This window comes from Pygoscelis adeliae, unplaced genomic scaffold, assembly GCF_000699105.1.
Source record: "Pygoscelis adeliae isolate BGI_AS28 unplaced genomic scaffold, ASM69910v1 Scaffold33, whole genome shotgun sequence".
NCBI lineage: Eukaryota > Metazoa > Chordata > Aves > Sphenisciformes > Spheniscidae > Pygoscelis > Pygoscelis adeliae.
This window is the reverse complement of record NW_008824413.1, coordinates 426,136-453,678: the sequence shown is the minus strand read 5'-3', so window position 1 is coordinate 453,678 and position 27,543 is coordinate 426,136. Positions and strand designations below refer to the sequence as shown.

The following is a 27,543-nucleotide window of genomic DNA, read 5'->3' as shown; positions in this document are numbered from 1 at the left end:
TCACCCATTGCTCTCAGTGTGGTCTTTAACAGTCCGTTGTATCATTCAATTTTCCTGGAGGCTGGTGCATGATAGGGGATGTGATACACCCACTCAATGTCATGCTCCTTGGCCCAGGTGTCTAGGAGGTTGTTTTGGAAATGAGTCCCATTGTCTGACTCAATTCTTTGGGGGGTGCCATGTCGCCATAAGACTTGCTTTTTAAGGCCCAGGATAGTGTTCCGGGCAGTGGCACGGAGCACGGGATATGTCCAGCCATCCATTTTCAACCATCGTCCTCCATACCACAGAGGCTTTAACCGCTTGGCCTGTTTGATTGCAGCACACGTTTCACATTCATGGATAACCTGTGCAGTAGTGTCCGTGGTCAAGTCCACCCCTCGATCACGAGCCCATCTGTATGTTGCATCCCCACAGGGGAGTGCAGAGACCCCCGGCAGCTCTCACAAGGGCAGCTGACGATGCGTGGGCGGGGCCAGGAGTAATGGTGGCAGATTTAAACACAGTGTAACCGCCACCAACTGTCACTCGCAGAGGCGATCAGCTCCGGTGCAGGCACGTCCTGCAGCGGGGCAGCGGATCACAGTGTACGGGGGGGTGTCCTGAGCCAGGGAACCCACAGGGGAGCGCAGAGACCCACCGGAGCCAGCAGCTCTCACCGGGGCGGCTAAATCCAAAACACAGCACTGTACCAGCTAGTAGGAAGAAAATTAACTCTATCCCAGCCAAAACCAGGACACTTGGTTAAACTGGGATGTACAGTCTATGAGTCTCTTGGATTGAGTGGCCCTTCAATGGATACAAATACATCCATTTGACACATTGACATCTCTAGGTTTGTCTTGCTTGCTGTGAAATGTGAATGTTCCCACATCCCCTTTCCATTTGATTACTTATTAAGTTGAAAAAAAAGATTACATTGTCACCAGGTGATCCTGCATGGGCCAAAATAAGATGTTCCTTTAGCATGGCTACATCTATGCAGTTGGTATAATCTGTCTCCTTCCTACTTTTTCTTCACATTCTTTCATAAAGATAAACAGAAACAATCCTCATAGCAAAAGTTTAATTACGGGTATTCACAACAACACCCTTTCCAGTTGAAAGGACTAGTTCTTTTCTTTGATCTGTTTTTTCAGGCTTTCTGCAAAATCAGGCAGATGCTTCCACTTGATCTGAACCCGACTCATGTTTTCAAAAAAATTCTGCAGCCAGTCAGATTTCATAAAATGAAAGCCAAAATTTGGGGATCGTGAAAAGACTCACATAAGCAGTGTTCATATGCCAGTATGTACTACCATAATTCAAGGCCTGATTCAAGACCAGTATACGTATCTTATTTAGAAGATGCAGCTTCGATTTATTTAAATAACTTCCACTTGTGAGTTCTGTCCTGAGAGTTTAGTTAATACCTGCTGGTGCTCCCATAAGGAAAGAAGCCATGACTTTTCCATAAGGAAAGAAGCCAAGCAGTGTCTACTGAAAACTGTATAGAAGAACACAGCTATTTAATATAAATATTACTAGCACTAGACATTTTCTAAAAATGTTATATGAAAATATCTCTTTATGCAGACAGTAGAGCTACCCACAATAATGTATGCAAAAATGAAATCACATTTCTGATTTTGAAATTGCATTATAATACTTGATTCTAAGGTCCAACAGTAGTTTTTCAAGCCTGGATTCCACTTGCACAACTTCAAGATGTTAAGAGTACATTTGAAGTGGTGAGTATTTATCTTCCTTTACTTCATCACCCTTATTTTCTTCTGGATTCTCAGAAACTCATTCTTCATTTTCAGGTAGCAAGACTCCCTCTATTAGCTTCCACACCTTCCTAAAAAACATATAGCATACAACCAACACAATCACTGAGCAGAAACTGAGACCTAAGTCAGTGACAGCCAACACCCCAATGCAAACACAGGCAGCACTGGGGAGTCTTCCCATTATGAGCCATACAAAAGGAACTAAGACCAACTCATCTAACTTCAGGCATCTGAGGTTGCTTATAGTTTGGAAAGATTCATCTCCAGAGGATGATTCATCTTCCCTAGCATCTTGCTAGATGACTGAAATTTGTTGGAATGGATCTAGGCAGAAAGCTACCATCCACCTGCCTGTTCTTCTCAACTGGATGCAGCAGCTCTAGAACATAAAGATATGCTGTTCCTCTCTACATCTTTCTAAGGAACAGAGACCAAGAGAGACACCTTTTCTAGATCTGGTATTATGCACTGAAAGTACAGATGGTTTATATCCATGGCACTGGTCCATAAGGTTTCATAATGCTGAGTGTGGACATCATTGCTTCCACAGCATATCTTGCTTTCCTGTTGCCTTCCTTTCCTGCAGTGACTTAGGTAGGGATCAAATAGAGCTGTTAAGACCTGACAATAAATACAGGGTTTGTTTTTTTTTCCTCATAAATATTTACTCACATTCAAAAGAATGTATTTCATCACATTTTGTAGCTGTTTTCTAGCCACCTTCTACACAGTCCTGAGAGAGACAGTTGACCAATACAAATGAGAACGGAAAGCTAAGTCCAAAAAGAATTTCACTACTTCCACTAGAGCTGTAGGTTCAATCATCTAACCAGGTACACAAATAAAACCATATAACTTAATCCATCTATTTACAGCTTTAAAATAGTGTTCAAACTTTTGTATTTTGAATATTTTTAATTTCTCAAATCAGCATTAAAATTAAGAAGTTTTCCATCAGATAGCTGCTAAGCCTGAAGAAATCACATTTTTGCTGCAGAAACAGTAGAAACTTGGCTAAGTAAATTGTTTGCTGCAATTTTTTTATTTAGCTGCAGACACAGGCTAAATATTTGCCCCAATTCACTGGACAATCTCTTAGCACCTGAGGGAAGTTTCTATTGTAGATATTAAATAAGTATTAATCCATGCTTTGCCTCTAATTAAATGTCATCTAAGTTATCTTATGTGCATTAAGGGCAAAGGATGATACAGTTTTGACTTCAGACAATTAGACGCCCTCCTTTAATTATGCCTCAAGATAGGCTTTGATTCAGAAATCTCACGCTACTGTTAATGTTTCAGTCTCCCTGATCTGTCCTGGAGAAAGAGAATAATCTCAGCTCTAGAAATGTGATTCATAACATTGGGGGGGAGGGGCAGGGGCAGAATTTTGGACATTCACTTTATAAAGCATCTTGTTATGCAAATATCCCAAGACAGTGTGCATCTTTAAAAGGTTTATACATAACCTCTGTTGGAAGCAAAATGTAAGAGTCTTTCTGTTACATTTTTTAAAACATTTAGTGAGAGCACTTCTGTAAGTATCCCAGGGCTGATTACTTTTAATAATTAACATCATACGAATGAGACTAATTAACCTTGTATTCAACTATATCTACTACTAATTACCTTGATGGTTTATTTCTAATAGCTTTTTGGCTGACCAATTATTCCACGTTAATAATGTTCCCAAATTTTAACTTTTCACAAAATACATCCTATTATCCTCTCAGACAGAACTGTACTTCGTTTTCTTCCAAGTTTGGTCTGTCAAATGACATTGACTTTTATCTATTAAGTTCCATACCTGACCTCAGGTCATGCAACTCTCATTTCAAAATCAAAGAAATACCAGACAGTAGGTTCATGCACAGTTCTGTAATTTCTAAGCAGATGCAAGTGTGATCATGTTTTATCATCCTGTTTGCACCTTTCCTGTTGTGCATGTTCTTAGACCATGAGCTATAAATATCTTTTTGAAGGGAAGGATCAAAGGACTCTCCTATTCCTACAGGTCCTTTATGTCATCCTTACCACCTCAGCTACCCTGACTTATGTTCAGTTCCTGAAGGGAACGTAACTATCAGTAACCAACACACTTTCACGTAATTTTGCATATGATTTCGTAATTGCCCATAAATTTCTAGATCTGTTAGCACTCGGCTCCGGCAAAGCAAGTCTTGCAAATTTAAGCAGGAGGCCAGATATACGCCATTGTCTAGTAAGTGCTCTCCATGCTGTTTGTGGGGAGACTGTTTATTTAGCTTTCATGCTTTGCTTTACTGTTGTTCTCTTCCAATTCCTCCCCTCCCCCTCATTAAGCTTAATGAATGCATCCATCCAGGAAATTTTAACAACATGATATACAGTAACTTCATACCATAAAGCAGATTACTTTCCATGTTCACGAAATTATCATATATTAGTGGTCTTAGATCATTAGGTAGTAGCTCCTGAATTGAGAGCTATTCGCACTGCCACCCTCTAACAACAAAAGTCTAACGTAACTGTACATACCACCTTGTGAAATCTAACATTGGCAATTCTCAACTTAATCAAAGAGCCATGAACAGTAAATTAACTGAAGCTTAACCTTGAGATTCCATAGACTCCTAGAATTCATCATTTTTCTATTTTAAGCTAAAAGTTAACTGAAAATCTTTATATCTCATAAGATCTGAGTTCAAGGTTCTTTTTTGCTAAGACTCAAGTCTTCTTTGAAAAAAAATATTTTCTTATTTTCCTAATACAATTTAAAAGTAAAAATTTATGCCTGTGTCAGCAAATAAAACATACCCCCTTTAACACCAAATGTTGGCAATAAGATGAAAATAAAATCATTCTTTTCTATATTAATGGATCTTGTTCTTTGGAGTCTGTAAGTATAATTTTGGATTTTTACCAACAATCTCATAACTGTGCCTGAAAGTGTATAGCTCCCAGACAGACACAACGGGAACCTGCAGCGACTGTTCTGGGCCCTATGGCACAAAACACCACCTGCCATCTAAATTTGAGAAACCGTTCTCTTAGAGAGTGTTGTGTTACAACAACAGGAGACAACTCCATAATGTCTGCCTAATGTCTGAAAACCTAAAAGGCGGACCCAAAACACACTGAGGTCAGTGAGCCTTTCTGTGTGTTGCTCAAGCCTTTTACTAACCTGCGATGTCCACCTCCAGCTGATAGATTAAATCATTTGCATTACACGTGCAGATATAAACTAACAAATTAGGCATGCAGCAAACAGGAATTAAACTGATTGCAGCCTGCCACTACCTGATTTGCCTAGATGCAGTGATTCCTTATACCGATAAATTGTAGGTGCAAAAATGCCTGAGGACAATAGCAAGGCACGTGAGTGAAAAGCTACCTTCTGTTCTGTCAATAAACTAGACTTTTCAGCTATTTTATATATTTTTTCAACTCATATGGAGCCTTAGTTATGGCTCACATTTGCTTAGTTTTTGTAAAACTGTATTGCAGGTATGAAAAGCAAAGCTGTGAGCAGCACTATAAACTCGCAACCAACCTGAAGCTCTGCCACATATGTTGAAACCTATGCCTCTCTGAGTATATGCATTTCATGGCATCAACAGTGGATCAATAAGTAGAGACAGCCTCTCTTCCATGCTGTTTCAGCTTGGATGGCTCCTCATCCAAGGCTTTGGAACATTAAAAACATAGCAAGAAAAAACAGTCTTGCGCTAAACCTAAATACTGAAAGCACCACAGCAACAAATATATTCAGTATTTACTTCTGACAGGCAGCATCAATAACCAAAGCTGCATGCTTTAACTTCCTAAAACATATCTCAAATGCTTGAGATGACCCCATAATCCACCCCTTTCAAAAAAAAAAAAAAAAAATTGTTTATGTGAAACAAGTCTAGGAATCTCAAGCCAGTTCCTGACATAAAAAAATTCTACTTCACAAAGAAGTTACCAAAACCGGCACTAGTGAGCGATATCAGAACAGACAAGGGATTGAATTCCTCCATGTCAGGTGTGAAAAAAACATCAGCAAGACACTGTCAGAAAACTTACAAGGCTTCAACAAGTACCATAATGTGTCCATTCTGTTCCTAAATAAACAACTGAAGCAATCAGAGTTGTTAATAACACTATGCATAATTCCCATTGTTAATTTTTCTTATTTAACACTGGGCCATATTGAAGTCAAATCTATAGTATCTGATTATGACTCCCAGCTGCTACTGTGTGTGGTCTACAACCAGCACTTGAACACTGCTGCTATTAATAATTAATCTGTCTTACTTTGACCTAGCAAGTTGTTGCGACCAGCATCTCCATCACTCTAATACTTTCTGTGTAACCCCACTGACATAGATATTTGAACATTTCAGACTCACCTTTGATTTTCCTGAGTGATTCTCAATTTATCTAAAATTTCTGTGATATTTCCTTCAACTTCCTGTAAAAAAGACATAAATGTTGAGAAACACTGAAATATACTTCAGTACATAAGAAAAAATCTGCAATTGTACATGTCTGATCAGCATTTAAAATACTCCAATACTTTTTACTCCATTAACCTTGACATAAATTATAGTAAGTAGTTCCCGTGTGACAGGAGTTTTAATTTAACACTACATCTCAGGTTACACATGTCTTTGAGTCTGACATAGAGCCTCACTTCCTGCCAGTTCTTGTACCCTGAGGGAAACCCAACAGACAGTAAAACCAGGTCTTACCGTGTAAACAAGAAGGGTGTTCATAGCATTGCTTTTGCTAAACCAATTACTTTGATACAAATGACTTGATTTTGTCTTTCAGCATACATGTCCATTTCTGGCTTTTGGATTGAGCTGCTAGACTGCTCGCATGCGAAGAGCTTTGTACTTCACATTTCACTAACATCTGAAATGATGCCTGCTCTTTCAGCTGCTAACACAGAGCTTCAGACTTCAGAGTGTGCAGCAGAATATCATCTGAACCAAAGATTGTTTTATTCAAACTATTACTCACTTTTCTTCTCTCAAGACATCTGTTAGTCTCTATATTTTACAGAAGTGTTTCCAAGTTCTTCTTGCTGAGCTATTCCATGGATTTTATGTGTTGGAGTTACCTACTACAGGCTCTTTTACCTCATTCCAGTGCCTTCAGTACACTTGGAAGCAGGGAGCTTTTGCAGCTTTGATTTACATATTTAGATCAAAGTACCCTAATAGTGCTCCACGGTAGTTTAAAAAAAAAAAAGGAGGTGGAAATATATCCAGTACCTTTCAACTTTCTAGCTGGCAAAGCACAGCAGGCCTAATCTGGAACTTGCTGAAGCCAAAGAGAAGCTTTCCAGTGATTTGGGATTAGACCTAGTGAAGAAAACTCATGTATAAACTAGTTTGCATTATGCCTGAACCACAGTGGGTTCAAAGGAAATAACTTTTATTTGGCCTTGGAGAAACGTGTTTGATGAGTCGATTTTCATAGTTTCAGCCTGAAAAGGCAGTAACAGATCAGTTAAATTGTCACACAACATTCCAGCAAAAGCAAATGCATCAGACCCACTTATCTTTTTAAAAATGTAATCTGTGTGGGAAAGAACACGTTGTACTTATGTAGCATTATGAAATCGTTTTTAAAAGAATATGGAAATGCACTAGTTTAATTAGATTGCTCTTCTTAAATGATAATGGGCTTGCCTTTTCAAATGAGGGGTTTTAAATGTTGAATTGCTGTTACAAATAGTAATAAAAACTCAGTAAGCCTACACAAGCATTCATTCAGCCAAAGTGTGCTTGGAGGGCCAACTCTCCAATGGCCCGGAGGGGCCACTCCATTTTCCCTCATGGCTACTTAGGGAATATCAGAGGTTTCCGTCCCTTGCTGATGTGGCGGTCTCCTGCTAGAACACCTATACAACATTGCCATCTGCTGACTGTCCTTTTTCATTACAGTACAGACACAGCCCAGCCCCCCCCAAAAAACACTCTAGAAACCAGCAATTTATATTTAAAGACCTTCTGAATATTCATATTTGTTTTAAAAAAGCAAAGAGAGGAACTTCTCAGAGTGGCTATTTTTTCAGAGGACCAGATTTCATATACTCATTTGTTATCATGCTGTGGGAGCATATCTTACAGAGCGTACGCAGGAACATTTCAGAAGGCACATGGAGCCTAAGATCTCCTGTTTGCCAGCAAAAAAAAAGGAAGTTGTCATGACCCATTCATTGCTGCTATTCATTGGTTTAATATCTTGTTAACAGGTAAATTTGTTAATTTAACCATGAGTTCACCTCCTCCCCCAAAGCTTTCTGATGCTGGAGGCCTGCTAATTGCTTTAGAAACAAGTGACAGACTTCTGTCTTGTACTCTTAGGTAGCAGTGCAAAGGGTTGGTTGAAAAATTTGGCAGGAAAAACAATGATTTTAAATATATCATTCAATTTAAAGGCAGTCAAGCATAGTACAAGAACACAATGGCTGTACCTATACCTGAACTGGTGAAGAGAGAAATACAGACTTTGGGCAATTTTTGTGTTATGTGTTTTTCACAGTTTTTTTCAGCTTTCCTGTGACTTTCTGGCAGCTCTGTTTTATTCTCAGTACTATTAATTAATTAATTTGATGTCCTGTCAACAGGTATAACTCTGCTTCAGGGGACAGAAAGTTTGGAGAAATGTTTGACCTTTTAGATGCTTAGCTAAACATAAGCTCTACGTAAAGAACTGCTGTTTGCCCACCATTAAGAGGGACACATTATTCCCTATTCATGCTGACTGTACTTTTAGCATCTATTTAGCTGCATGAAACTACCTCCTCACTTCACACAGCTGGAACACTTATCGGCATAACCAGTGACAAGGACAGGTTAAAAGTGCTTTTATTGAGATCATGTGCTATTTCTAACTGCACAACTGCCAGCAGAAAAGGAATACTGTTTTTAAATGCTGAATGCACTAATCCTGCAGAAATTTGCAAGCATCTAACTTTTATAGTTTAAGTGGTCCTCACACAGGCCACTCTCAGTATGCAAATTTTAGCACATAAACAAATCTCTGCAGGTTCTGTACCTTGGATTGCACAATATTCAATACAAGCCTGTCTCTCACTGTTTGCTTTGTACAACACCATGGCAATGAGAGCTCAACCAATAAAGATGGAGCCTAGCTAATTACAAAAAACCCAAAGGTAATAATATTATTCTGTAAAGAAGTATTCATGTTAATATTTGTAATTTTATAAAAAATCAATTACTTGATATCAACAATCCATCATCAACCTCATTTTCAATCTAGAATTAAACCTGGCCTTCCTGTCTGTGTCTCAAATGTGTTCACAGCTATGGTCATTTATATACCCCAGTGAATAATCTGCAGTAATATTCAGTTATTTAAGCATCTAGAAATGGGATTTCGAAGGGAATCAGGACTGTCCTATCTCTCCCCCTTTGAGGTTACTAGGCATTTCAGTATTCATTTCAAGGGTAGATGATGCTAACTTGGGATACTTGAAAATCCCACCCAGAACCATCCCATTCTCCAGGCCAAGAAATTCAACAGGTTAAAAATAATGAAGCTGTAGCTGTTCAATGTACATTTGATTACAAATCCCCAAACTCATAAAATGAATGCAGAAATAACCCCTATGTCTGTAGACCATCATCTGACACAGCAATGATCAATGTACAAGCCTCCTATTACAGGGTCAGAGGCTGGACACTGTGGTGGTCATCAAAGTGCCCAGACTAGGCACATATGTTCTTAGAGGAGAAAATAAAGACCGCTGAGTGTCAATCTCAGTGCTAAAGGGTCCATCATGGTAGTATCTGGACACCAGTACTTCTCGAGAAACCTTGCTAGGACATGTTTAGAATTAATGATTTCTTGCCTCTATTTCTTTAAGAGTGTTTTCCATGATATCCACTGTCCCAGCATAAACCATTGTTTCTTTCTTCTCAGTCTCTAGTATGTTCATTTCCTCCCCTTTATCGAGAACTTTACACCTCATAGATTCAAGCTGTTCAGAAACAGAAAGCGGTTTTCGTGCTATCCTCTTTGTCTCATGTCTGCTGCATGTTTCTGGAAGTATAAAAATACATGCACAATTTAAAGGACAGAGCTGGAAGTGGAAAGCTAATTGGCATCCATAGTGCTTTCAGTAGGCATACCCAAGTACCAGCTTGAGTTAACCAAGCCAGACCGTACACACCAGGACTACCCACAACATTGCCCCCAGTTCAGCTGGTACACACACCCATTGTACCCCCACTTCATTTCCACTAGTCTGAATATTGGCACACGAGCTATGCCACTCACCTTTCACAGTCACCCCAACCAAGGCCCTTTAGCACTTCATGCAAAAATACGGTCAGGCTCTAGATACAACAGGGACACAACCAAGAGGAAATCACTGCATCCCAGCACAGAGAACAGATGACAGCATGCAAGGAGCCGAATAAACATGCTGTACTCCCTTAGCAGAGTCCAGAAAATGCACTTCAGAATTTTACAGGCCAACTTCACTGCCATCTCACCCACTCACCTCACTAAAACAAGTCAGTAATGTGATCCTACAAGATCCTACATGGCCAGCTCACACTCCTGCCCAGCTAGGGTCTTATTTGAGTCAAAGACTTTTTCAGCTTTTCACAGCTTGTCAGTGAGCTCATCTGCATCCTGTCAGTGTCCATGCTGCTGCAGCCAGAGCTGTTTTATGGGGCCTTGCCAGCTCCTCATCTAGGGAATGAGGGGAGCTACATGCACAGACTAATAGTGCCCCTCACTCCAAGGGTCTGGACTGATACAAACAAACTACTTTTTCTTCCCTGGTGACAGTGCAGCTCAAGGTCATGCTGTTTTATCTGTCTCCCACACCTTGGTTCACCTCTTGGTATTTGTCCGCAAGGGAAGCTATGGAAAGCGGAGCAACCAGAAAAGATACCAGGGTGCAGGGTTACACCTCTGAGGCTCTGCGGTTGCAGAGCAGGCAGAGAGGGGAAGGTAGGAAGGAGGGAAGACACCAGCGAAGGGAGTGTGAACAGGAGGAGGACAAACTGGTCTGTCTCTGCTGTGTGAGAGCTCCTAATGGCGCAGCCTGGCTTGTCTGACTGGTGCAGTGAGCAGGTCAAGAAAATCCTGATGACTCAGGGGCTGCCCTGGAGCTGGGAGGAGATTTCAGAGCCCACAGTAGTTCATTAGCCACATTTGCAACGTACCGACTTTGTGCCATGCTGTCAGATTCAGGACTAGGTCACTGTGTTGGGTAATGACAACGTTTCAACGATTAAAAACTGCCTGTTGTGATCCCAGGACACCTAAAATTCCTACTCTCCAAGCAGCTTGTCACGGGCAGCCAACCCCCTCTGCCTCCCTCTGGTCTGCGGTGCAGTATCAGTGTGCAGTCAATAGGTCCAGTGAAAGCCAACAGCTTTGATGAAAAGTGAGGCAGGCTGGAGGAAGAGAGTGTGAGCCCAACTTGAGTTATGCACTGCCTCATGTGGGAAATTGCCTGACCGTGCTTCCTTCCGCTCCCCGTCCCAGGGGCTAACGGCCACTAGCTTCTCAAAAATCCTGTCCTTCCGTGTGAGTCACTTAAAATGATAAAGAGCATATCCCCACTCTGTGGATCAGGATAGCTACTGGTCCTGGAAGGGCCTTGCAGAAATGCTACCTGGAGAGAAGGAAATAATGCCTTCTCTTTTAGAAAAGATTAAGAAAACATTTTATTCAATTTTAAAAAATAATCAGCTCTCCATTTTTTCCTCTGGGAAAACTGTGAAGTTCTCATTTCCAGTTAACTTGGATTGAACACTTTTTTAATTGCTTAGCACCCCACCTCACCAAAAAAAACAAAAAAAACCAAAAAAATCCCCAACAAATAATATTTGCAGAGCCTTGTTCCCTATAGTGCCAGCACACGTTAGCTCATTTGGCCCAAATTTCTTGGCTTGGGCTTCTAAATACAGCTGTAACACAAAAGAAGAACAGCAACATTTACATCTTTCTGACTTGGATGGTTTGGATTCCTCAATGTGTAATTGAGGAAGGGAGGGAGGGAAAGTTTGAGGTTAACTGAGTAAGCATTTTTAAATTAGTACCTGGTAGGGAGGAGAAGGGGAGAAACATTTACCCATTGTTTAAATGTCTTTTAGCTCATTTTATTCAAAACCATTCCTCAGATATGCCTTGGCCTGGAGACTTCTGGTTGTTTTATTCATTAGTCCTGCGGGAGACCCAGAGCCAATGACTGATTTTATGGGTTTTTTAGTGGTTGGCTGCAAAGCTCTCGAATTCAAAACCTGTACCGTGCTGTAGAAACAAACATTATCAGGGCAGCTGCACTCAGGCATACATTCATAGACGGGAAGACAGTTACACTAGGGAGGAATTTGGGACAGTTTAATTGCCGAGGGGAAAAAAAAAAAGCAGAAGCTGGTTTGATTGTTCAAATGTTGTTCCTATTGAAGGTGTGTTTGTAAAAGTGAGTTAGAGGCCAGTGATAGCTGCCCATGGTGAAGCTAACAACTACCCACAGCCTGGTGCAGGACACTAGGACACCGAGACACTGCGCAGAAAGCAGATTTAGATCTTCCTCTTTCCTCAATGAGGAAATGCAGAAGGCATTTTATATCACCACTTAAACAGCTATTTCCTTTTTTACCACATTATAATTTGCTAACTGGTGTGTTCTCATGCTCTGGAAGAAAACTGTGCTTTGAGTACAGGTTTTCAATAAAGGCATAAAATGCAGGTGTATTACAATCAGACTAGTTATACTATACTCTACCCTGATAGCATTTCACAGGATTTCCCAGTTCATCATCAGTCAGCTTTTCTTTCTGCTCTTCCACAACCTTACAGATTTATGTATTTTATCTTACTCAAAGGTTCTGATCCAGATTCCACTGATCAAAGGCCTTATCCAAAGACACTCCCTTCTTGAGCAGTACATAAATAGACTGTAAACCTCATCACTGTTACTGAACCAAAGTACCCAGCAAGCGTCCAAGAGGCACTGGACTATTGTGTGGATAACTAGAGCATCCAGGACTGATACAGTGAATGCTGAAAAGAAGCTTAGGAAGGGCACGTGAAAGCACGTGACTCAGGGCTTAACCTACTCATGATAAGCATGAAATCCAGTTATCACATTTCTGCCAGCTGAAGGGTTTCATGTACCATCCCCTGAGACATCTTTAACACACCAGAGTGCTGTGACTCTGACAGTGACAGAATCAGTCAGACTCAGAGACGATTTGGCAGTTTCCTAGGTTTCTTCAGCATTAGAAAGTCTCCCACTGACATCTACTGGTTTCAGATAAGGCCAGGAGTGAAAGAAGTATAAGAAAGGTGTTATGCGCCTGATTTCATTAGATGTTAGCATATTTTATTCATACTAACAGGAAAAATCTCAACAGCTGAGGTAATTTTTGGTTGGTTTTCCTTCCGACCCTTTAGAACACCTTATTACCATAATTTGTGCCATATTTCTTTTCTGCTTGACTCAGCACTGTCCTGCACTGCCTCATCTGTAGCGCCATTTCTAATTAATTCTTCAGTCTAGAATAGAACAAAAGAGAACAACAGTTTCACAAATATCTTTTCAAGATCATATACAAAGTTAGATGTGAGTAAATAGTTGTTACATATAATGATGATTATTACACATGTCCAGAGGCCAAATGTTGCTCTAACAGGGCATAGAGCAAATTCAAGCTCACTGAATTACAGCAAAGGGACCCCAGGTCTGAATGCTCAGTGATGCAAAGGAGAGAAGAATTGACTCTCTGTGAGGAGCTAACAGGATTCAAACAATCACCCTCTACTTCATTAAAACTGCAACTTCTTTTTGTAAGAGGGGAAACCTCTTGTTCACTGAATGAAAATACTGAAGCTATTACACATTACTTACACACATAGATATCACAATAACATAAGTGGACAGCTTAGTTCTTTGCATATACTTCAATAGTCTTACTTCCCTTCTCCCTATCAGATCTCAAAAATCCTACCAGATATTCTAACATCTACTAACCAATGTTCTTTTAAAAAATACATCAGTCTTGTATGAAAATCTTTTCCTCTGCCCACCCTTCAAGGATGGTTTCCCTATACACAGAAGGGACTACACATGGTCCATGGCAGGAGGAAAAATTCGGTCTTAGGCTCCCAGTAGCAACTAATGTATGCAAATAACTCAGATTTTCATTGTTAGTTTTCATGCAAAGCTAGAAAGTTGTCATTGGGATAGCGCAAGTTCCTAGACTTCTCTGGAAACAGATTGCTATCCAGAACTGAACAGTCTTATAAGGTATTGGTTTTTTATACCTATAGCTGTCAAATCTCTCAAGAAGATCCTTTAGATCATTCTAGGATGTTTATGATTATTCCCTTTCAGCCCTTTGGCAGAAGACAAAATGTCATATTTTTCCCCTTTACCTCTAAAATATTTATAAAAGCTTGCACAAAAATCAATCTCTGTAGCCTAGATAAAATTTGCATATGCGTGTTCTATAAATATTCCACACTATGCCCCCAATCCATCTTAAATTCATGCCAGTTTGACTTTATCCCATGGTAACACATTATGAATTCTCTGTCTGTAGACAAGTATAGATGTGTAGAGTACTGGGCCACTGTTAATTATCTTTGTTTACACTAGCAGAACTAGTGAACATGAGTCTCCTTCACATTCCAGTATCTTAACTGCAGAATCATCCAAACTACATTTCAAAAGCACAGTGTAAATATTGTAATGTGTACATGCAAAATACAGTGGAAACTACAATTGCAAAGACATAAAAGACCTCTTAAGTCATCTAGTCTAGTTAGAGTAACATTTACAAGAAAAAGGGATGGGTAAGAAGGGGAACCAGCAGCTTAGTGAAAGAGTGACTTCTTAATTCTTCAGGTTCAGACAGTGGAGGGGGCAAGAACAGGAAAGTTGGTAGGTAAGATCTCCTGCTAGGACAGCTTTCAAGCCTAAAGGTTAGAGCTCTAGAGTAAAACAACCATATGGTCAAACACTGAGGGTAGCAAGTCAGATCAGAGCTTGGAGCAACAGTAAGGAGATCTGGAAGCTGTGATATAAAACATCGGGGGCACGCAACAGAGGCATGGAAACACTGGGTCAGTCCAAAGAAGACAAGGAGCCTCAGAAAGTCTGAGAATAAGCTAATCAAAATAAGGAAGTCAAACCAAGTCCTGTCTTAGAGGGCAGGACACAAGCAATTGAAAGCACAGGCTTTGTTGTCTCCATAATGGGGAACAAAGCCAACGTCCCAGTGAAAGCAACACAGTCTGAAATTTAACAGTGCAGGCTGCAGTCTGTGTGGTCAGGAGACTTCTCTGTGATGACATAAGCTTTTTGGTGGGGGTCAATTGGGAATGGCAAAAGAAAGCCTTTTTCCTGCTCATTTCTAAACCATGTCTCCCAGTGTGATTGGTAGAAAAGATGGGGCGGGGGGGCAGAAATCAAAAATAGATATTAAGAAAGGAGAAAGATTTTTGCCTAGAACAGGCTATCCACAGGGTCTGATCCTTTGGCCTTGCCTCCAAGACCTGACATTTTAAAAACTTCAAGAACTCTATTTACTTGTTTCTTCTTTGTCCCATCTACCCAGTTGCTACTAGAGGGGTTGACAGCATTTGCAACACTTACTCTTTGTTTCTTTCCAGAGCAGTACTGGCTTTCTTCATGAGAACTTGTACATCTTTCCTGAGTGCCTCTATTTTTGGAGCCTTTGAAGGCTTTGTTTCCATCCCTTTGACCTGAGCCTTCAGAGCCTATGAGAACGCATGAAAAAGAGTAAAATGTGAAGTCATGTAATTGAATATTTATTTCCTTTGCTACAGGTTCTGGCACCATTTTTAAAATTACATTTTCAGTAAAATTCAGTTCTGATGAAAACTTCTGAATGAGCTGCTTGTGAGACTAAGAGCTAATATGGCCAGACATGAACAAAAAATACCCTATGGCAGGTTTTAGTCACTCGAAGTTCTTTCCATTTGTAAATAGATTAAAGGTTTGTTACAGATAAAAAAGAATATGGATGATTCTCTCTGTGTCACAGCCAGTAAATATGAAGACTCAGACTCATGCAAACCCCTTGCTTTTGGACAATCCTTTCAGGTGTTTTACCATTGAGCGGTGTGTAGTAACACACACCCTAGACAAAGCATTTATGCTGTCAACTGTGCCACATTCATCATTACCTTTCATCTTCATTTCAACAGATTGTCAATATCACACAGGAGCTCCCAGGCTCAATGCTAAAGAAAGTGGATAACTAGGGTGAAATCCTCAGAGCAAATCCAAAGGATTGGCTCTGGATCAATGGAGAACACTGGCCTAAAAAGCTGTCAGGAGCGGAAGGGGCTAGTTTTGAAGTAGGGAAGGTAAAAAGGGGAAGAATACAAAAGGGTCAGATAGAGAAAGGGGCAAGGACTGACAGGTGCAGGCTGGGTTGAAATGGGGTCTTGTGCCATGGGCAGGGTGGGAAGAGGCTCCAGGGGGGCTGGGCAGGGCCAGTCAGGGCCTGACATCTCCTCTGTGCTCCCCTTCTACTTCCATAGTGGAGCACACCTTTCCTGGTGCCTCTTCCTTTTGCCAGAAGTAAGATGTCACTGGTGGGAGAGGCCGGTGGAAGGGGTGTGTGGCACTACTCCTGGCAGCCTGAGGCCAATGCCACCCTCTGTACAGTAGCACTTCTGCAGTAAAGCTGGCACAAAGCCTGATGTGGCCCTACCAAAGAGGAGACAGAAGGACAATAGGTTTGATACTTCGGAAATCCAGCACAGGCTATTCAGCTAATGCTCTGCTTATTCTGTAGCCGTTGCTGTCTCAGATTTCTCTACTGTGGGTTGCTCCTACAGAAACTGTTGTAAGCAATGAAGCAAAGGACGAGCACTAGATTTCCTATGTCAATGATAAGTTCAGGAAGTGCCAATATCTGACTTCAAATACTTAATTTATCTGTAACATCACCAAGGAAAGGAGCTAATATTGACAAGCAAATACTACCTTGTACTGTGTTATAGGCAGAGAGTCCAGAAACATCATGTACAGCTCATACTCACTAAATAAATTGAGAGGAAAAACAACCATCAAAATTGTTTAACACTGTCCAGAGATTACAGATTCTTGTTTCAGTTTGGCTCCAGGAAAATCATACCTTTTGTGCTGTGACAGAAGGTTTACTTCCGCTACCACACATGGGTTTGTTCAAAACCCAGAGGTGACCATTTGGATTTTGACTATGCCAATGTCATTCTCAGCACAGTTCACTTACCCAACTAGCTCCCCTTCCTCAAGGATTTCTTGCTTGTAATGCCTGCCCCCTCTTCCCTTCTCTTGCCTATAAATGCTGGATTTTAGCGAGTAATTATTTTGTCAACAAATATGAAGGACTGGCTTTTTCCCCCCTCAGTTATTACTGAGCCAGTCAATGTAGATTTTCTACATCACTAGCACCACATCACAGTGTACAGAATCAGAGTGCAACTTCATTTTTGCCTATAATGTTTTAGTTGTGTTCCATATGCAAATCACTGTCCTGAGTGCCCAAGAGAATAAACAAACAGATTTGGTCCTCAAATAAAGGTTTTCAAGCGTCATCCTTCAGCATAGTGAAAAATCAAAAGGAAAAAAAGAACAGGAAACTGCCTCATAGGTCAGATAAGAATTATCACTCCTCACGTGTAACTGTCAAAGTGAGAGGTGGAAAAATAATTCACCAGTAGGTTACAGCCTGATTATTTTTTTTTCCCCCAAACATTTTAATGATTTTAGAATTAGGGCTAGAGTTTCAGAAAAAAAGTTAGTGAAGGCTGGGGGTTTGGTTTGTGCGGTTTTTTTAGTAATGCTTTTATCAAAGTGCCTAAGCGGTAGCCAGATGTTTGGCGTCTGTTTGTGTAACTCACACAGTACATTAGGGGAAACCTGGGAAAGAACTCATATGTCTTTCCCAAAAGCTGTCTGCTCTTCTCTGCTGACCATACAGAGACATTTGAAAAAGCGCAAATGTAAGTATTGCATGTGATGCTGCTGTCTTGTAACCTAGGGCACACTGCAGGAAGCAAAAGTCATGGCTTGCTGCTATATGGTTAATTAAAAGGCATAAAGTCACAGTAGGAACACTGGGACACATGCAAGGGCTTGTTGTCTCACCAGTAGGGCCAGAAGCAGAACTGGGAATGCACTAAAGACAAAATCACATGGGTTTTAGAGCCATGCGGTTTAGTTTGCTGGTCAGCTATAAAAAAAAAATTGAGGGAAACACTTAACAAACACACACAGTCACAGCCCTAATTTGAATGAATGAAAGCAGTGACTGAAAACATAGCCTGCTCCTGAACCACTGAATGTAAGCAATTTCCAATTCACCTTTCTCCCCAGTGCTATTTCCTCCAGTCTTGTGGCCTTTGCATCTGCAGATGATTTGCAGAGGTGTGCAATTTCTTGTGATTTCTCCTTTCTCCATTAACATGATGATGCTTATGGATGGAAATGGTGTCAGCTCAAATCACTGAGCAGACTGGAAACCAACTTTCTGTAGAGGCATATCTCTCAACACTTCTATTCTCTGCTCTTGTTTGCTTACCTGTGTACAGTGGGAGAAGGAGCAAAAATGAGGAAGAAACCAGCCATCGCCTTTGAGACCACAGGTGATTAAATAAAAAAAACAAATGATGCTATGAGCCCATGAAGTTTGTTAGGTATGTTTGATCTTAACATGTGAGCAAGGGGGCAGAGAAAAGTCTCCTGAAGAATATAAATCCCCAGGATAATCACTTTCCTCACTGTAGCTAAAAAGGGTTAAATGTCTCAGATGCACTGAGAAAAAAATTGGCAAAGGGCCCTGGGAAATAATGCATTTAAAACAATAGTTAAGGTACATTTAACTTATGTTGTGCTAAAGCTTAGGAATATTTCTTACCTTAATTTCTGTCAGAATATCACCAAATACCAGAGAGCTGTTGCATATATTTTCAAATACTTCCTCAACAACCTGTAGCTGCTTGAAATGGAGGGGATCACAGCCACAGATTTTCTGGAGCTCCTGTGCAATCATCAGAATGAACAGCTACATACCCACATGTGCAGAAGGTATTCTAAAATAGTTACTGTCAGAATGTATTACTTTATTCAAGTTCATGCCATTTCTCCTGACAGTATGCAGTAAGAAATATGAGAATCCAGATCAAGTCTTGGTCATAGCATGAATTCTGTATTTCGATCATCAGTAAGAAGAAAGCTCATATTCAACAAGACAGGATGTACTAATCATTGAAAAGACTAGTAGAAAACAAAGAAGACAGAGATTTGTGTGGCAGAAGACAATTACTACATTACACCTCAACTTAGTGTTGAATATCTTGTTTACATCTTTACAGCCAATCCTTCCATAATTATAAGTTAGTCTGTCTATCTCTACTGACTTCAACAGATCATCTCCAGGTTTGGAAGAAGCAGCCCTTGGAACATGTTGCATCCCTTAAAGCAACTGTTAGCTCAGAGAGACGTAATTAATATATAAATAACCTGAGAAACCCTAGCTAAAGAATACAACAGTTAAAATCTTACACTTATGATCTCATGGTCATATGTAGCAGCTCTGAGTAATAAACCTGGAAGAGAGAAAGGAAGGGTCTCTTAGGCAACCTGTGCTACTTTCTCTGACATGGGAACTTTTTCTCTAGAGTGCTGTTGGCCTCACTTCAAAGTGTTCTATCCCTAAGATTAACTTTTTCACAGCAAGCCTCTCAGGCAGATAATAGACCATGGCAGTTTTTCACTTTGTGAATACCCTTGTTTCAAACCAAGGCTGATATAGAAATTTTGACCGTTTAATCAAAGGGCAAAGATTACCATCACTGCTAGTTAGTACAGCTTTCTGCTAAACTTTACCAGAGTTACACTATCTCACCAAAATTGTACTGATTCAGATTGTTTCTGGGGAAAATGTTTTCTGGGGAAAACTGCTTTAAAAATTACAAGATCAAGCTGTTATCCTGCTATAATACAGCACTTTGCCTCTTCTGTTTTCCCCCACCCCTTCTTCCTTTTACTCTGGCCTCTCAGCCCAGAGTCATAGGAGAAAGGTTGCTGGGGATATTTACCAAAGTGGGAAGTAGCCAACTTTTTTGGCAAGGTGGTTAACTGCATGGCAAATGATACCTCCTAGAATCCAGTGGAGCATGGATTATGCTGCTTCTCCAAGAGTTATACCCAGAAGTAGATGAATTTGTTGCCTTGCTTCCCTCATTTTGCATAACTTTTCTTGAAAAGCTTTGGTAGTTTGTTGGAGGTATACAAGAAAGACCTCTGCTTATTTGCTTGATCATTTCTTTCCCAGTTTCTGGTATACTTAGCACTACTATTGGGATGGCTGTTTCAGTCAAGCCTGACCTCTGTTTCCTCTGTCAGCAGTCATCTCTCCCCGGGTCCTGCAAATACCACTGCTTAATTCTCTGTAAAATGCCCTTAATAAATCAGCTGGCATCTTACAAAGGATGAAAACATGGCCATAAGTACCACAGTGAGGGACAAAGTGCCAAATTACTCTCATCTATATGAAATGCCAGTTCTTCTCCAGCCCACGCTAGCCTAGCCATTTCTTAGTTTACCTACCCCCAACTGCTTTCATTAAGTTCCATCCCTAATTTCTATGAATCCAGAATCTTACTCTCACTTCTGCATTTGGCTCTAAGTGCTGATGAGACTGTTAATGCTTTCCTCAGGGCAGCAACTCAAGCAACACAAGCAACTTCTGCAAGGTTTATGTGCTTGACTCATCAAATTCACTCCCCATCCCACCCATCACAAGAGGCCAGCCAGACTGCAGCAACTGTCTGTGCATAAAGAGAGAGTCTACAGCACACATAGAGAAGGTAGCTTCTTTTACAAATTATCTGAAACGTGCTGCTGGACAAGATTCTGAATATACCATTCCTACAGAGCTGCTGATCAACTGTGATTTTTCCCATACAGATCACTAGCTTGCTGTGTACTTAACACAACATTTCCACATGACAATGGCAGGAAGGGTAAACAGTGGTGTACAGCTTTGGGCTCAAGGTTTTGGAGCACATAGTAGATGTGTCTTATGAGTGCACAACTAATCAAACACATGGGATCATCTCTCTGACAAGAAGAGAGAGGTGATTTTGCTTAAACCCATTCCATTTTCCTGGAACACACATAACCAAACCACCCAGAAAGATAATGCAAAATTTACCTTTCCATCAACTTGGGGACTGTTTTTCTTACCTTAGACAGCTGTCTTTCATGCTGCTCTGGTACTTTGCTCCCTGTGAAATCATTCTGTAACAGTTCATGCTTTGCTATGAAATCCTTCTGGAAATGTAGGAACTTCTTAAACTGTTCAGTTTTAGTTACACCAGCTAAGTATGAAGGTACGAACTGGTATTCCTCGTTGGCAGGGTCCACAACACAGTGTCAGCTGTGGTTTGTTTTTCAACACCATAATCTCTGACACATCTAACTCATCTCTTTTGAGACACACACAAATTCTGTCAGGTCCCTCCTCTACTTTCTTTTTAAGCGCTTTCAACTTTAACATTTCCAGTGGAGTAGAAAAATCTGCTGAGGCACCAACACCAGTCACAGATGACTGTGGACGTCTGTTGTTAGGGCAGGTAGATTCAGCCTGGGCTGGAAGCAGAGGGATGCTGGAACAGAAGTTACCTGAAAATCTTTTAATCTTCCTTGCTCTCTCATTTTCAGCTGGGAATTGATTTCCTTCTGTCATGAAACTAGTTTGTTTCCTGGCAGAGTACCATAGTCCTTGTTTTATTTTCTCTGAAGGCTTATAAATCTTGTTATGATTTAAGTGTCCGGAGGTGTAAAGTTTAACATCTGTTCTGTAGGCCATTTCCACACTATCTAAGAGATGAGCCAGGCTCCTCACTTGACAATTTCTCTCCATAATGAAACAGATTGTTGTAGCACACACTCAAAAGAAAGAGGAAAGACAAGATATGCTTTAAAAGGGGAAAACTTTAAATGACAAAAAACTTTCAACACAGAACAAAACTCTTCCACTTTTAGAGCAGAGTATTTTACACAAACATGGACTACAAAAATATGCTACCTTCCTTCTTATCCATAGCAGTATACAATAAGGTGACCTAGAGACACCCGTGGGTTCCTGCGAAGCTCAGCCTCTGCCTGCACTTCTTGGTAACAGAATCTCTGCCTTTTTTCCCCCAGGTCTCCCCATGAGTTCTGCTGCTTGAGACAACAGCCTTTTCTGCCCATTCATTCATTAACACTAGGCTTAAGGCTGGTCCCTTTCCACTGTATGTCAAATAATCCCTTTTAGAAACTCGCAGTATTCTTATTGGTGTGTTGCTTTGCAAATTTAGTCTTCCTAATTTTAAGACTAACTTTGTTCACTGTCAGATAATTCTTTGTCACCTGCTAATCTTGTGCCAGTTCTTTACTTTCAATAGTTCTTCCCTTGTCATCTATTCTTTGATGTCATTTATAGAGAGAAATCATGGCTCCTCTCAGCCTTCTTCCTCTCTCCCAAGCCTAGTGTATGTTGTTTATGTATAAACATATTTTTGTAAGGTAGGCTCACCATTCTTCTAGTCATCTCAGTAACGATGCTTTGCTCCTTTTATAGTTACACTGAGTCACAGAATGGTTGACATCAAAAGGCACCTCTGGAGATTATCTAGTGCAACCCCCTCTCTCAGAGCAGGGTCAGCTACAGAAGGTTGCTAAGGGCCATATCTAGTTGGGTTTTAAATATCCCCAAGGAGGGAGCCTCCACAACCTCTGTGGGCAACCTGTTCTGATGTTTGACCACCCTCACCATGAAAAAAGTTGTTTCTCATGTTTAAATTGAATTTCCTGCGCTTTCGTTTGTGCCCATTGCCTCCTGCCCTGTCACTGGACACCACTGAGAAGAGCCTGGGTCCATCCTCTTTGCTCCTCCTATCAGGTATTAATACACATCAATAGCACATTGAAGAGAAGACTCAGGGGGTCTTCTCTTCTATTCTGGGCTGAATAGCTCCAGCTCTCTCAGCCTGTCCTCATACATCAGATGCCCCAAGATCTTAACCATTTTCATGGCCCTTCACTGGACTCACTCCAGTATGTCCATGTCTCTCTTGTACTTGGGAGTCCAGAACTGGACCCAATACTCCAGAAGTGTCTCACCAGTGCTGAGCAGAGAGGAAGGATCACCTCCCTTGACCTGCTGACAATGCTCTTTCTAATGCAGCCCAGGATGTGCCTGGCCCTCCCTGCCGCAAGTGTGCAAAAGGTGTTTGAGTTCCTCTGTCCTGAACATGAATGACAGAACCATACACAGCATTTACTCGTGTTCCCATTTTTAAGCGTTGAGCCAGTTTTGAGTGACTGTAAATTAAAAGTACTTTTAGTTCAAAATCAAGTTTACTTATTTGAAAGGAAAAAGAAAAAAAAAAAAAGGAAAAAAATTCTGATGGGATGAGAGTAGCATTTTCTGCCAAACTGTCATGGTGCTTGGATCGACACACTGGATTAGCATGGATCTGACATCACCAGAACAACACTGACAATGACATCCCTGGAGCATATTTACCAAGAAATTATGCCCATACCTACCATTAATATGTCTCAGCCTTAGACCATAGCTCCTTTAGGATGAAGATGGCATAGTGCATTCTGTGTCACCCTCATGACTCAGAAGGCCCACAAACATTGCAGCTGATAACTAGCTGATAATTGTGGTGGTAATGATTTTGTCATCCATTTACCCACCCAGCATTAAATAATGCAGTAAACTCAGGTAACATCAGGATGTTTCGAGGATGATCCTAACACTTGAGAAAAATGGTAGGCTGATTTTCCTAATTTTTCCTGGAAGGTGAGACATTGATTAATTGGGGGCGGGGGGCGGGTAGGGGGTGAGATCACCATCAAAAAATGAAAACTTTTTTGTAACTCATGTTATTATTGTACTCTGGCTCAAAGTGACCTAATAAATGAGTCACTGTTGCACTCTGGTGTATTTAGAAGTATTTAGGCTTATGTACATAGATACTCTGGTCCTGCAGGACCTTGTTTCCCTGCGGGGTGAGGTAATGAAGACCACAGAAGGAGAATTAGGAAGACGAGATTTGTGAGCTGTCTCCAAAGGGACAGGAATTTGGAGGAAAACAATGCAACTCTTTTCAATGCTGCACTGAGACAAAGGACCAGGCAGCAATCAAGGGGCAGGTTGGTGCTTAGGCCAGCTCTCCGTACCTCAGGGAGCTGGACAAGACCTTAAAACAGCTGCACACCCTGGCAGACACCCACACAACGTATGAAAGACACTTGAGCCTGCAGGAGGCCATGCTAGAAGGTCAGGACACAGCCTGACCTCAACATCCCACTCCCCAAACCTAATGGCAGCCCATGAGAAAGCTGATGAGAAAGGCAAGAGTACATTTGCATTGTCAGTGTGTGCCAGGATGCCCAGGTGGCATTTGCTCTCAATGCTAGTAACAAGCAAGGCCAGATTCAATGAGCTAATATTTCCAAGTGGCTGTCATTTTTGTCTCCCTAGTACAGCTTGCTTCAACTCTTCAAGATGGTGACAACCTAATGTGGTTAAAACAGGTTCCTCTTAGCCCCTCCTGCCTCCCCAGCAAAGCGAGCATGCATGTCTACTGTATTAGCAGCACATCAGTGCTTTTCCTGGCAAGCTGACCCTGCCTGATAGAGAACATGGAGGGCTTGTAGCAAGGGGAGGCTCTGACCCAGAGAGCCAGCAGTGCCGTTACAGTGACAACCTATGTCCAGCAGTTCTGAAACAGTGGGACATGTTTCTTTGTGAAGAAACAGTCACGAAGTGAAGAAGGAGTCCCTCCACAGAAACACATGGAAGCACTGCCTCTTCATTTCAAACAGTACAGGAGACTATGAGTTGAATGCATTAACATTAATAGTAAAAGCTAAGAAACGTGGCCACCCCGCTCAATAGGGAAGCAGGCAGAGGAGGCCAAAAATGCCAAAGTGAGCTTTTTCCTTCACTCATCACTGAAAAAGTGAGCAGGAGGCTGGTACAGGTAACATCAGCGAGAGAAGGGTAAATAAATGTAAAAAAACCTAATACCCTGAATGAGCAGATTAGACAGCTTAGGGTAATGTGTTGCTAATTTGGCTGAACCTGATGAACATCTGTCTAGCATATGTGAAAAACTGCCTGAAACAGTCTCAGACACGTTAGCAGTTACTTTCAAGAAGGACATCTGGGGTCTGGTGAGCCACCAACAATGGCAATAGCCCAAGTACAGGGTCTGTGTTTAAAAGAAGTGGGGAAGGGAGAAAGGAGACGAATAAAAGCTCAGCAACTTTACCTTCAACTTCCAAAAAGAAAAAACAACCTGGAAAAAAGTAAACTTGTTCTAAGCACCAGGATGAAAAACAAGGAGCTGAATAACAGCCAGTATGATGGTTTAAGACTGTTAGTGCAGGGGAGAAGCAGTAGCTGTTGCATATTTTGACTTTACTTAGGCTTTTGGCATTGTCTTGCATTCTTATGAGCAAGCAAAACAAAAACAAAAAAAGAAAATCATCTAGATGGAGGTAGGCTAACATGGGTCCAAAATAAAAACAAAAGAAAACTCTGTAAAACTATATTGAAAGAGTAGTTATAAAGGTTCCCGGTCTAAATGGAAGAGGTACCAAGCAGTATTATACACAGATTCATCCTGAATCTGTATCTAATTTTCCAAGAATTTTTGTTTATACTATGGATGATGGAATACACAGTATGCTTGTTAAATTTGCAGATGACATGAAATGGAGAGGGGATGCAGATATTCTTAGAGATAGGATTGGAACTGAAAATGCTTTTGATAAATTGGAAAATTCTGAGAACAGCTGGATGAACTTCAATATGTGCAGAAACAATCAGCTGCCCAGCAACAGCTGGCTCAGTAGAAAATTATTTAGAAAATATCTGGGGAATATGGTGGATAACATGGTCAGCAGAAATCAACAGTGTCAGTATGGTGAGCAAGACAAACGCCATTCTGGGATATACAGGCTAGTGTTTAGCACATAGCAAGTGGGAATACTCCTGTCAGTGGGCCCAGCACAGAAGAGTCTCCAGCCAAATGTTATGCCCAGTTTCAGGCACTGCTCTTCAGGAAAGATTTAGGACAACTGGAGCATTCCAGATGAGAGTGAGTTGAAACCATAAATGAGAAGAAAATTTTTGTGGTGGAAGAATTTAATTTAGCCTGAAGAAGAAACCAAATGAGGGAGATATAGCAGAAAACGTGCTTGTAGCATGACTGTAAAGATTTTAGGAGTTCAGGTATAAAAAAACCATCTCCAGTGTTACAGAGCATGCCTTGCTTTTCCCAGTTTCCAAATGAGCAGCCTGGGATGGCCAAAAGCAGACCCTAACTGCTCTTGCTACCCAGGAAAACAGACTGGGGACTGATAAATGCAGCCAGAAAGTCAAATCCTGACCCGTCAGCCTAGACAGCATGATAACCCACAGAATCCCCTTGCTATTAAGTGGTATTTGAAGCACATATTTAAATGTGATGCAGTCGGATCCTTAATTTACATATCAAGGAGCAATAAATTTAAGTGGAATTGGCTCACTGGACAAAGGACCACTGGGGAGAAGTAGGAGAAAGTGTGAGGATATGGGTAGGTTTTAGGTAGCACAGAGTAAATTTTATAAACTGATATCTAATAAGGCAGAACTATATTATTCCTTCGACAATATGATACAGGGAGCAAAGGGGTGGGGGGAAAGAAACCATTTAATTTTCCCTTCCTGCCACTCCATTCTTATCTCTGTGTCTTTTTTAATTGTCATTTCTAATTCCAGAGCTGTTTAATTGTTCCCATGATTGACTTGTGCTGGAGGGATGGAAATGAGCATGATAATAAGGTCTTGATTTTTTTCATAGAAACGTGCAAGAGAGAGAGCATATTGCAGCATTATGAGTAGAGGAGAAGCAGCAGCAGCTGCTACTGAGAAGGATCTGCCTAGCCGATTATATTCGCGTCTCTTTTCTGTCTTTAAACAGACACAAAACCCTCTTGTGGAGATTACCGTTATTTATTCTAGAAATGTAACAGTAGGCTGGCTAGGTACAGGGCAGAAAAGGAGACTAATTGTGTTTTCCCATTCAGAATATAGCCTGGAATGGCCCTGAAGGAAAGTCTAGAGCTGGCTTAGGATTAAGTTCATACTCAGATGCTGTCCTTTCATTTCCTCTGTGAGCAGATCACGGTAGTCTGAAAATCTCAACACAAAAGCAGCCTTGAGTTCAGTCCTTATTTAAGCTGAAGCTTTAAGGTCTAAGTGGACAGGAGATGAGGCAAAGTACAAGGTAAGGCATGAAGCAAAAGGAAGCAAATTGTCTGTTATAAAATGGTTTTCTTGAACAGTTCAGGAGCAGGAATTCTCTAATTTGTCTCCTTAGTGACTCCGTCAATGAACAGATAGCAAAGGTGAACACCTCGGGGCCTGTTTCCTGCTAGGGGATAGGTCTGCATCCTGTCACTACCATTTCTGGGGATAAGTGGGAAGCTGATAGGAAAGTGAAAGTTTCCAAAGGCACTGGGCAACATGCTGGGCAGCACAGGCCCTTCCCCTTCCAAGACTATCTACCTCCACTGCAAGTAAGAGTAGTCTGCTTCTAAAAACCCATCCCACCATGCCTCTGTAGTCTATAATGAAAGAAAACACTGCTCTGAGGAGGAACTAGGTCTTTGAACATGTCTGCATAGCATAAACACAAGCATAAGAGGGTGGGAAACTACACGCTTAAGAAA

At 41.0% G+C, this 27,543-nt stretch overlaps 1 protein-coding gene across 1 annotated transcript; it reads right to left on the bottom strand.

The window, feature by feature from the left end:
- Positions 1 to 41: 41 nt before the first annotated feature.
- Positions 42 to 21,685, bottom strand: LOC103914149 (chromosome unknown open reading frame, human C6orf118). Its single transcript, XM_009320756.1, has 7 exons — positions 21,290 to 21,685; positions 21,007 to 21,168; positions 18,674 to 18,796; positions 15,422 to 15,521; positions 9,625 to 9,815; positions 6,146 to 6,207; positions 42 to 396 (listed from the first exon to the last, which is right to left on the bottom strand). Exons 1-7 carry the CDS (start codon positions 21,683 to 21,685, stop codon positions 42 to 44), a joined length of 1,389 nt encoding a protein of 462 aa, XP_009319031.1.
- Positions 21,686 to 27,543: the final 5,858 nt, after the last annotated feature.